This window comes from Mus musculus, chromosome 12, assembly GCF_000001635.26.
Source record: "Mus musculus strain C57BL/6J chromosome 12, GRCm38.p6 C57BL/6J".
Lineage (NCBI taxonomy): Eukaryota > Metazoa > Chordata > Mammalia > Rodentia > Muridae > Mus > Mus musculus.
In genome coordinates, this window is record NC_000078.6 from 3780154 (window position 1) to 3792329 (window position 12176).

The 12176-nt window shown below is 49.2% G+C and overlaps 1 protein-coding gene across 25 annotated transcripts in view; it reads left to right on the forward strand.

Moving 5' to 3' along the window:
• The window catches only part of Dtnb (dystrobrevin, beta), a 213115-nt gene extending 207782 nt beyond the window's left edge, over positions 1-5333 (forward strand). For 11 of the 25 annotated variants that reach the window (XM_017314952.2, XM_017314953.2, XM_030246549.1 and 8 more), the window contains one exon: positions 953-1245. Coding sequence is in view for 1 of the 25 variants with exons in the window: in NM_001162465.2 (NP_001155937.1) it covers positions 953-1128 (176 nt within the window). In the remaining 24 variants the exon portion in view is untranslated. Of the gene's footprint in view, positions 1-952 lie in introns of all 25 variants that reach the window. The other 14 variants (NR_027869.2, NR_027870.2, NR_149729.1 and 11 more) reach the window with 5 other exon arrangements.
• The last annotated feature ends 6843 nt before the right edge of the window (positions 5334-12176 follow it).

Below are 12176 nucleotides of genomic sequence, written 5' to 3' on the forward strand. Positions count from 1 at the left end.
TTCAGGATAGGGTACCACTATGTAGCCTTAGCTGTCCTAGAATCTGTCATGTAGCCCAGGGTATCCTCAAACTCATAAAGATTAATAACTGCTTCTGCATCCTGAGTGCTGGGACCAAAGAGATGGACCAACACACCTGGTCTCTACTTTTTTTTTTTTTTTTTTTAATTGGGAATCTTTTTCAGTTACAAATCTTCAGGGTAGAAAACCCAGGCAGGGCCATGGCATCACCAGGCAGCAAAGGAACTTTCTCAGACAGCCTTCTAAGTCCTGTCATCTCAGAGCTGCCTCTGGGCTGACTAGTCCCCGCCCTCCCTGCAAGGTCAGCCCACACACGTGGTTTGCAGAGCTGGCTGCAGATGCGCTGCACCCGGGTGCTGCTGCTTAGTATGTGCAGACCAGCACAGGCTGCTGTGCACTGTGGTGAGGTCAGGGACTGACTGAGGGCCTTCAGCAGCCTACCAGGTCCCCTTTGTCCCTAGGTCCAGAGGGACAGCATGGGAGTCCCTCGGTGCACACACTCAAGAACCTGCTGCCAGGGCTTGAGTCAGCTGGTGTCTCTGCCTCTGACCCATGGCAGGACCCATGAGAAGCCAGCAGTCAGGCAGATGAAAAGGGCCGCACACTGCAGCCTGCCGTCTGCTGCCAAGAGGCTGGCCTTCCTCCCTTTCCAAACCTGCCACTGTGAACCCAGTTTTTTATTCAGTCGGAGTAATTCCCACCCTTGTGACACAAGCAATGACCTCAGAAGACACTCTCGCTACACCCCAACCCTGTCCCTCTGAAAGAGAAGACATTGACATGCACAACTGAAAAGCCAGAGAGACCACACACACACACACACACACACACACACACACACACACACACACACCCATTCAGGTCTGCTGGTTCACAGCAGCTTTGTCCTGAGCCCCCAGTGTGCTTGTGACTAACAGTCTGTCTTGTACAGGCGCAGAGGCGGAGGAGCAAGCTGGCACCGAGAAGACAAGGGAAGGTCTTCCCCCCAGAGGCACATTCCTGTCCGTCTTTCTGCTGCACACCTGGACCAAGCTTGCAGGCTGCCAGACTCACTCAACCTCCAGAGAGAGGAGCCAAGCCTATGGGAAGTGGGGAGGGACTGCCTGAGGCCGCAGCTGGTGGGCCTCCTGCATGTACTAGCATCCGCATTCCTCCCTCAGGGCATGGTCTCATCTCTGCATCAGGAATTTACCAGGAGATGGAAAAGAACAGAAAAAGCCCTGAGCCTGTGTGTGTTCCTTCCGGCACCTGGCCAGCATGGAGGGCTCTCCCTAGTCCTAGTGTGTGCACATGCAGTTCTTTCCTGCCTTCGACCTTTAACAACATTTTCTGTCTATGCAAAGAAAGCTGCAGGCCTCATTCAGTTCTGCAGACATTTACACCCTATCCTCAGTGCTAAAAATAGCGACACCACCCCCCCCCCCTTCCTCTTTGACCTGGTGAGGAGGCTTCCGCCTGCACAGTGGCGTGAGGCCCTGTTGCTGTGTAGCCAGGAGGAAGGCGGAGAACTTTAGGGGCCAGTCAGTGGGGAAGCAGCCCTGATCTGTGTGCCAAGCTGGGACTGGCCGCCAGGGGGCGCACTGCCTGGGTGCTACTCATGCATCCTGTCCTGGGGTCCTGTGGAACATGTGATCGCCAAGTCCCATTCACATTGATTTTCCTTTTTTTTTTTTTTTTCTTGCTCCCTGAGCTCCAGGATGTTATTTTTAGTAGAAGAGCTATTATAAATATTTATAAAGGGCAGCGAATGATGTGAGAGGGCCCACAGCTGGCACTGCAGCATTCCTTACCCACCTCTGCAGACCCCTCCCTAATTCTGAGGTGTGTGCAGAGCCATGGGTTAGGTCCCATGAGAGTCTCCTAAAGGAACAGTGAAGGGAGAAGGAGGAATGGATACTGTTGCAGTCCGGCTCCATCTGTCTCTCTGCCTTCACTCCCATTTCTAGCTGGAGTAACTCAAGGCTGGGAGAAGGGACAGGAACCTTGCTGAGCCAAGACCCTCAGTGTCCTGGGTACTTAGAATGAAAGGCAGGTGCACCAAGGATCACTGCCACTGTGAGGGCAAAAAGAAAAATAGGAGTTGGGTACTAGCCTCTGCCCAGCTGTTGGAAAAACACTTGGTTAGCAGGCAAAGCTAAGGACTTGGAAGGCCAGCAGGGGTTTAAGACTGCCCACTCAGGGAAAGGAGATTCAGGCTTATGGATGGCCAGAGGGGCAAAGATGAACGAGTCCATGTAGAGAGTTCTGGGGATACACTACATACCCCAGTGGTGAAATGTACCCCATAAGGGTAAGACAGCCTCACAGACATGCGGGCTGTTCTTTCCCCATCCTCAATTCTCACACTCTGTGAGACTCAAGGTCGACTCCTACCTCCTGGCTCCTCACATGAGCTTGTTTCCTCCAAAGCAGCAAGAGACAGAACAGTGAGAGTACCCAGGGCCACAGGGCCAAACTGTGCCCTCTGCGCGTCTCTGGGAGGAGTGATGTTCACCTCACCCCTGACCAGATGGCCAAGGAGAGGGCTGCATTCATTCCTCTGATGCCAGCATTAGAGACACGATGTCACCTTTGTTAACATCAATTCTTGATTTCTTTTAGAGCTAGAATACCCATTATTATATAAAGGCCCCTTACATTTGGTATCTGCTTTCTAAGTTCTGTACCAGGATCTTGTCTCTATGACCTGGGACACATAAGGCCACTTTATGGTGGGCACTTTCTTGTTAATTTTTCCATAGCAACTTAGGAGCCTAATTTAATTTGGACTGATGATGTGTGGAAGACATGCACGGGCAGATGCCCTGGCTGGAGAGTTGAACTGCTTGACAGCACCGTGGTCTGAATTGCTGCTTTCTGTGACAGGGAAGAACCAGATGCTCCCTGGGCCATCTTCTGTATGTGCTGAGGGAAGCTTGAGACCCTAGCTGACCCAGAACTTGCAATCTTCCTGCCTCTGTCTTGAATGGTCATAGACCAGATATGTGAGATTCCAGACATGTGCCACCAACCTGGCCATCCTGGGAAGCCACTGCCCTCCTAGCTTTGATGCATGTGCACAGCTGTTCTGAACTGTTCTTACCTGGCACTCTGAATTTACTGCTTGGCTGGTTTCCTGCATTGCTGGCTCCCTGTTCCCGATGCCCACCAGCATTAGAAAGGCACAGTTGCCATGGCAATACTGAAGTCATCTGAATTCCTGCAGCAGTGTCTGGAAGAGAAGGGCTCATGCAGAGCTGGGTGGTGGGCCTCAAGCCTGGCCTCAGCTAATGTACTCTTCAGGGGTCAAGTGTTTGGTTACAGCTGGAGTGTGGGAGGTAGGCCTCTGGAAGACCCTACCCTCACAGACTTCCAGAATTGGAGGACTCCCAGCAAGGGTTCTCAGGCAGCACCCTATTCCATCCAGCAGTCCTCAAACTGAGCATGCATCTGAGTCTGCTGCAAGCTTATTAATGCCTCCAGAGTGTTTGAGCAGCCACTCTGGGCTGGAGCCAGCGCTTTGCAGTGGAGTCCCAGGACATCTTGGTACTCAGCCTGGAGCCTATATTGTCAAAACCACTTTGAGCTTCTAAGAAGAGGAAACGAATCCCACCCATGCAGGGAACAATTTTTTTAGTCAGGTAGAAAAGTCTGTTGTCTGTCCTAGAAGAAGAAGAGGTAGAGGGAACCTCAAAAATCCCATTGTTTCCCTGGGGTCTGGAAAAAGGTTATGTGTACTGGGGCTGGTGACCCCTATACTTCATTTGTCTTTCTTTTTTTCTTTAGACTTATTTTTAATTCATTCTCTCTCTCTCTCTCTCTCTCTCTCTCTCTCTCTCTCTCTCTCTCTCTCTCTCTCGTGTGTGTGTGTGTGTGTGTGTGATCATATACGAGGCATTAAACCCTAATGAGCAATATTCAGTAAAGAATCAGAATCAATTTGGGTCCTGGGCCTGAGGACAATAATAGTCCCCTCCATAGCTCCAAGAGTCCCAAAGGACCCAGTCCTTTACTTCCCACTGTCACCTCTGAGGCAGACCCTTTTTCCAGTGGCCTCTGGGGACAGTGATACTTCCTATTCCCAGGTAGCCTCTGGAGCTGTGCCTGGGAGAGGAGCCACCCTTTGGCCACTGCCTTCCTAATGTCACCTCTCTGCAGCTCATTGTTGGGTGGGATGTTTGAAGGAGTGCTGCACCTTGGGCTGCTGGGAATGAAGTCACACAGTAAGTTATAAGCCGCAAGTGTCAGGAGTGGCTCAGGGCCCAGGGATAGGAGCCAGGCACAGATGATGGCTGTGAGATGCTCTGGTGGGGCCTCTGCCTTCTGCCCTTTTCCTCTTGGCTGCCAGTCTGTGTGGGGCCTACTTTCCTCATTGCCTAGGCAACCATTCTGAGCTCTCCCTTCATCTAGGCCCACCATGGGAACCCAGATCCTTGCTTCTAAGAGGACAAAGACCTAAGGAACAGGGGTAGGTATAGAGCTGCGTATGGGAGAGCAGTGCTCACACTGGAGGGCACACAAGGTGGCATAGGGCAGCTTCCCACCTGAGGCTCAGGTGATAGCTTCCCACGTCCAGACGCACTCACTAGGCCTGGGATTTCACCCTATTATGTCCTAGCTCATGTTGGGGACTTAGCTTCATAGTTCTTCAGTAGGTTCCCACGCAACAGGTGCTGCTTCCCGTCTCAGAGACTCTTATCTGCCTCTCCCTCCCCTTCACACACTGTACCTTTCCCTGCCCAGCTCCTGCAGGACTTCCTGGGGGCTGCATGCTTCAAGGAGACCGCTTATCTTTGTGCCCTCAGCCATCCATAGAGAGTGGGAATTAGATTGGGGTCATCCAGAGGCCTTGGGCCAAACTTTGCACACTCTGGGGTTTAAAGTTAGTGCAATGGGGAGGGGCCCTGCTTTAACAGTTGTTTGCTGAGGCCCCTACCCTGAGCAGCCCAGAGCCTCACCTCATACTCACTGGATTTTTCCTGCCCCCCACCCCCACCCCTTTATGACTTGAGTCTTAATCCACTCCTGTTGAGAAGAGACAGCTCTAGGATAGGGTCTCCTGGGCTATGTTGTCCACCCACACACAGCTCCCCTCAGAAAAAGCCTTCCATTTGGCACACCCAGGCACACCCTGCATAGGAACTCTACTTTCAGAACTATCTCCAAGCTAAGCCCCATGCCCGACAGGGTAAATGGAACCAGAGAGCAAGGCTGCTGAGATATTTAGAGAGATATTGGTATAGCTCACTGATCCAGTGCTTGCCTAGAATATGCCAGGCTCTGGCTGGGTTCAGCCTCCAGTACCAAAATAAAAGACATCTTGGAAGGGAAAACTCAATCCAGGAATCGTGACTCACACATACATTCCCAGCCCGTTGATGGAGACAGGGGAATTACAGTAAGTTCACTGCCAGCCAAGGGTCTATGTAGTGAGACCTTATCTCCTAACGTAGCAACAATGAAAAACAAGAATTGCGCAGTTACTCACAGCAGATCTATAAGTGGAGTATGTGTTGGCTCTGCTGACTGGTACCACTGACTGACCAGAGCAGGTGGGATTCTTCAAGGAGCTTTCTCTAAAAGAAAGTATACACTTTGTGTCTGCAATGCACCAGGTGTGTTTATGTATGTAATCTTGTTTAATGCGGTCTCCTCACAAAGCTGCCATGTTAGGTTTATCCATTCTCAGAGCTACGAGGCTCAGAGAGGTCAAGTGTCTCCCCTGCAGTCACACAGACAGTAACAAGCCCCATCTGCATGCTTGACAGATGCTCCCATGACCTCAGACTACTAATGTGGTAAGGTCTGTGCAAAGCTTCAAGGAAGATGAATGTCCCAAATTCAGTTGAAGGGACAGAGAAGTGGCTCAGGGGAGGATATGCAGTGTCCCATCAGTTGGCTTAAAAGGAGTCTGGTTTGCCTGCCTCACAAGCCACAATGGAAGGCCAATTGGTACAGTGTTTACCTAATATGTGAGGAAGCATAGATTGGGCACGATGATTCACAATTTATACTCCCAAACTAGGAAAATGGAGGCAGGAGGGTCATCATTCTTGCCTATGTAGTGACCTTTGAGACCAGCATAGGCTACAAAAGACTCTACCTCCAAAAAGGAAAAAAGAAAAGTTGGGCTTCAAGTTGGACTTGAACTCCCAACACTTTGGAAACTGAGGTAGGAGGGTTGCAAGTTCAAGGACACCCTGAGCTATATAATGAGTATGAAACCAACTTGGGCCACCTAGTAAGACCCCAAGACACCCCCCCTCCCCAAGACAAAGGCAGGGCTAGAGAGATGACAGCCATTTAAAAGCACTGGCTGCTCTTACAAGGACCTGGGTCAGATTCCCACCACCATGGCTCACAACCATCTGCAACTCTTGTTCCAGGGGATCTGATGTCCTTTTCTGGCCTCCCTGAGCACCAGGCACACATGGTACATAACATACATACCAACAAAATACATATACACATAAAATTAAAGATTGGGATGGGGGCGAAAGCTAGAGTGGAGGAATAGCCACTAATGCCTTAAAATGGATGTCTCAATTCCTAATGTACTCAATTTCTCAGACGTATCCTTTGGTGCCTTCCAGTCCATTTAAACCTAATATGTATCTGCCACAGACAACTGTTCACTTTCCCTAGATATGGACCCTGTGATGCTAACCCAGCAAGAAGGGAAGTGGGAAACAACAGCCTTCCTGGACTCTTTCAGGACATATGTTGGCAGTGTTTAAAATGAATACAGTGTCTAAATAGGCACTGCAAATACCACCATCTCCTGGGGACCAAGGGGTGACCATGTGGCTCTCAAAGCTATCTCCAGAGACAGATCTACCCCAGGAGGAACTGCCTTAGTCCATCATAACAAAACTAACAGACTGAGTGACTATTTGTCCATCTCAAGGCTAAAGTCCAAGATCAGGCAGCACCTGGCAAGGGCCTCCTGTTACTTCACATCTTGGTGGGAAAGCAGGATGGCATATGTCAAAGACCAAACCAGGAGGGGCAGCCTTGCTTTCTAGCAACCCACTCTTGCTGGAACTAATCCTGCCCCGCCGCCCCCCCCCCCTGCCCCCAGAGAGCCCACTAATCCCTCTTAGCAATCTAATCACCTCTTAAAGCTCCAGCATCTCTCAGTGCTGATCCTCTGGTGACCAAGTTTGAATGTATTCCAGAGGAGGCAAGGCATGTTCAAACTATAAAGGGCCTTGATCCCCAATAAATGTGCATATGCAGGACCGTGAGTACCTTCCCTATATTATTTTCCCTAAACAGGAAAAGGCAGAGATTGTGAGTCTCTGTGTAAACCAGGTGGTTTCTCACTAGGGTCACTCACTCTGCTTCAGGGAACCAGTAGATCTGTATTAACATCTCAGGGCCCCATTAAGGTCCTCTGAGGGGTTACCCATCCTGTCCTGAGCAGGCCTTCCTTACATGAGAAGACTTGCCTGAGACTCTGTAAGGGGATCTCCAAGTGCAGTCAGCACTACAGAGAGGCTGTGACATTCCCACTGCCGCATGAGATGTAAGGCAGAGCAGAGCATCATAGAACTTGACAGCTCAGGAAACTGAAGTCAAGGCCTCACATGGGCCAGGGCCACCCAGAGAGGGGTTGGAAGAGCTCCCAAAGGGGCCAGTGATGCCTTCCAGACTCCTGTCAACATGCATCATGACAACTAGTTCCAATGGAGAAGAGAATCCTGGACAGGGAACTGGGTGATGAGGACACTCCTCCAGACCACTCACTCTATACCCAGTCAAGGCTGAAGAAGCATCAGCCCTTAGTCCTTGCCTCCTTCATCCCCTGACTCACCCCCAGGTCTACTTCCAGGTAACAGAGGCTAACTGTCATTTCACAGGTTCCAGATGACTAATTATCCTAGAATTGTCCTGTCCAGTGAATAGTCTGAACTTAGCTGACCAAACAAAGAGGATCCCCCTGCTCTGTGCTTACTTAAAGTCCCCTGCAAAATTAGGTGAACAAGCAGGGCCTATTACAATGCCTCCCACAGTGGGAATCCTAGGTCCTAGAGACCAGCTAAGTGTAATAATGCAGCCCTCTACTGAGGCAACTGGGTGGGGCTGTAAAAGGCAATCAGAGAAAGTGACGCCTGCTCATTGCCAAGCCAGGACATAGGGAAATGCCAAGGGAACAAAAATCCAGCCAGGAGTAAATAAAGCAGTACCAGCACCTGAGAGGCGCAGCCATGCAGCCTCCATCCATGCTGCTCCATCCTCCATCCATGCTGCTCTGCTCAGCTCCTTTAGTATCTTTATGGGGTTTGGTTTGGTTTTGTCTTTTAAAATCATGTTTGGAGTAGAAAATTCCTCCTAGGGAAAAACTTGGCTTCCCTGGCTCCTGCCTTTGAAGATTTGCTGTCACTACCCTCACTGGCAAGGCTCTGAGGTCCCTTTCAGTCTGAAGGGCTGTGGTGATGTCAGCATACCCCAGCTGCTTTCAATTAAGCCCCTTGAGCTGAAGAGCAAATGGCTTTAGCTAGTTGATTTTCCAAAGGGTCAATCTTATTTTGAACCAACGTGTCAAAACAAAATCAACCCAACCACAACACATACTAAGCAAATAAATACATCTCTTCTCAGATTCCCTTTAAAAACTGCAAGTGTGTAGCAAGAGGCAGCGTGTGGCTCAGCCCTCCGCTTGAGCTCAAGGAGAGACAGAGTTCTGTTTCAACTCCTCCAAAGTAGCGGGCCAAGAATTGGCAACAAAACAGAGCCTGGCTTGGAGTCATGTGATGATGCTGGCCCAGCACTGGAGGCTGTCTAAAGTAAAAGCCTTGCCCCACCTGTACCGACCTTTACCTGACCACTGGTTGTACAAACTAGGAAGGACACATGGCCTACAGAAGTAGTTGGCAGAGGCTAGAAAGGACAATGGTGAACCTTCAGAAAGTGGGGTGCTAGTACCCCCATACTGTTGGTATCGCCTTGCTGCTGTCTGCTGCTGGGAGGAATGCTTAGCGCACAGCTTCCCAAGTCATTAGGCTAAAGAAGTGGGTACTGCTTTGTGACTGGGGTCTACATATGAAAGTAGAATATGAAGAGGCTCAAAAGACCAGGAGGGCCTTTTCAAAAACAACGGGCTGCAAATGGTGAACTGTCAAGAGATTTTACATGACGCAGACTTACAGTTTTCTTCTGGAAACATCACACTAGCTCTGCTGCTCTTTCTTTTTTTTTTTACTTTTTTTTTTAATTAGGTATTTTCCTCTCTGCTGCTCTTTCAATTCATACAAAGACCACCTTGCTGTTCTTGGATACACACCTCTATAAACACACGTTGTTGGCCATGTGTCCTGGGACAAGGTACTCAAGGTACTCCATTGGCATGCTGCATCCTCCAAGACCCTCCAACACAGAAAACCTCCCTCACCATCCCCAGGCAGCAGTCCAGAGGTGACCACCCGCTGAGGAGTCAACAGACCACATCAGTTCACCAGCAAACATCTATACCCACAGGCATCCGGCCCTTTTACTGGGGCCACCTCTATGATGAGGCAGAGAAGGCCTGCTGCTGAGTCAGACATAACTGCCCCAGTCAGCTGCTCCTGGAGCCCACCATCAGCATGCCTTCTGCTGCCAATGCTGAGGCTGGGGAGTTCCAGTGGCAAAAGTCTCATACCCTTAATCTACATGCAGATCATGTGATTCTGTTTTGTGTAAAATTTGCATAGGTCAGAGGGTGGTGGTCATGGAAGATGTGGCCTTTACTCCCCTGTAGTAATGGCAGGCCTGAAATGACCCATTGGGGTGGCTCAGCCAGAAAGGGGGAGGGAGGAAGGTAGGGAGGGAGAGACCCGGGAGCAGGTGTGTGTGTGTGTCGGGGGAGGGGGAGTCCGTTAGAGTTGAAAATGCTTGTAAAACCCATACTAGGAAGGTTGAGGCAGAAGGATTACCCAGAGTTGTCTGCCATCCTGAGCTACAGAGTGAATTTCAGGCCAGCCTGGAGTACAGTGTCGAGGCCATCTCAAAATAAATAAATAAATAAATAAATAAATAAAATAAACAAACAAAACAAAGAAAGAAAGAAAAAGGAAAAAGAAAGAAAGAAACTGAAGACAGGATGTGGATGAGAAGTCATAATCACGAGCCTAACAGCCAGCCTGGCTCGGTCCTCTTGGCTCTGCCCTCATGAGTTTTGCTTTGTTCTCAGGACACCCTTGCAGATCACCGGGACCCTGCGGCTTTGTACCATGAGTTCCTCTGCCTTCCAGAAGCCAGCAAGCTTCCCAAGACATACTAGGGGTTCTTCAGATACCTATATTTATAATGTCTATAACTTACATTATAAAGCAGATTAAATTTCTACCTGTTAGCACTCATGAAATGATACACCCACCAATGTGTGACAAAGTACAAAGAACAATTCCTTTAAAAGAAAACAACAGAGAGGGGCTGGTGAGTTGGCTCAGTGGTTAAGAGCGCTGACTGCTCTTCCAAAGGTCCTGAGTTCAAATCCCAGCAACCACATGGTGGCTCACAACCATCCGTAACAAAATCTGATGCTCTCTTCTGGAGTGTCTGAAGACACACTACAGTGTACTTACATAATAAATATATAAATAAATATTAAAAAAAGAAAACAACAGAGAAACCCAGTCTCAAAAAAAAAAGAAGAAGAAGAAGAAGAAGAAGAAGAAGAAGAAGAAGAAGAAGAAGAAGAAGAAGAAGAAGAAGAAGAAGAAGAAGAAGAAGAAGAAGAAAGAAAAGAAAACAACAAGAGTCTGGCAGTGGTGACACTCGCCTTTAATCCCAGCACTTGGGAGACAGAGGCAAGCAGATTTCTGAGTTCGAGGCCAGTCTGATATCTAGAGTTGAGTTCCAGAACAGCCAGGGCTATACAGAGAAACCCTGTCTAGAAAAAAAACAAAAACAAAAACAAAACAACAACAACAAAAAGAAAAAAGAAAATATCCCGGAACTTATACCTTTCCCCAGCTTCCCAGAGCACCCCGAGGCTCTCTCCTCTGTATGTGCCTCTGACCTATCCATTCCCAATCCAGACCCCTGGATCACCTTCATCTAACCTCAGCCCATCTACACTGGCCCAGGTCTAACCTAGGCGCAGTGCTCCAGAGCAGTGGAACCCCACACTTCCCAGACACCAGTCACATCCCCTTCCTCCCCAGTTCTGTCTCATGTGGAACAGGGCTGGCAGGGCCAGATCTGCACCAATCAACATACTGCAGCCAGTGTCCATCGCATTGTCAGAATGTGGACGCTAACCATCACCTGTGGAAAAGCACCCATGAAAACACCTTCCCTGGCTCACACACTGGGCAGAGGCTGAGAGAAAGACGGAAAGGGGAACGCCTGGGACTCACCCCCAAACCTCAGTTGTCTTATAAAAACGTCGACAGCCAGGCATGATGGCTTCCACCTGTCATCTCAGCACTGAGAAAACTGAGGCAGAAGGATTGCCTGTCTCCAAAATAAATGAGTACAAATAAATATTACACGAAAATAAACAAACAGTGCATCTCTTTTAAATAGGTCCCACCAGGGATTTTTCTCGTCTGTTGGTTCGTGAGGTTTTCATAAACGTACGACAAATGGGAAACTTGGCTATTTATAGTCTTAACAAATTGCCATTATTTAAAAAAAAAAAAAAAAAAAAAAAAGGATTGTCCCCGAGGAGTAAGCACACCACAAACGTTCTCTTCATTAGGAGTAAGCCAGCTCCTCCTTATGACCGCGTCCCCTACCACAGGTCCTCTGGGCTTGTCCCTTCATAGTCCGAGCCCAGCCAATTAGGAGCCAATTTTTTGATGTCCCGCCTCCTCCGCGACAGGCAAATGTATGCTCCGCCCCTCCACCAGCGCCACCTGGAGGTTGAGGAGCGAATGTGCGGCGTCTGCGCAGAGAGTACAGGGCCCAAGTGAATCCGTGCGAGTCCGATGCGTGGCTTGCTGCGGGATTTTTTCGGGCGGAGCCTCCAGGAGCTGTCACCAGCGCCTTCAAGCCTCGGTGCTCAGCTAGTTGTGTTGTAAATTATATCCTCTATCCCCTCGAGGTTTTTTGTTTTGTTTTGTGCCTCCCCTCCCCCAAGGATTTGCTAAAGGAAAATTGGCTCAGAAAAGTGACCAGAAAGCCTTATTTTCCAGAAAGCCTTATTTTTTTTTTTCTTGGCCATTTATTCACTGTCTAAAATAGGC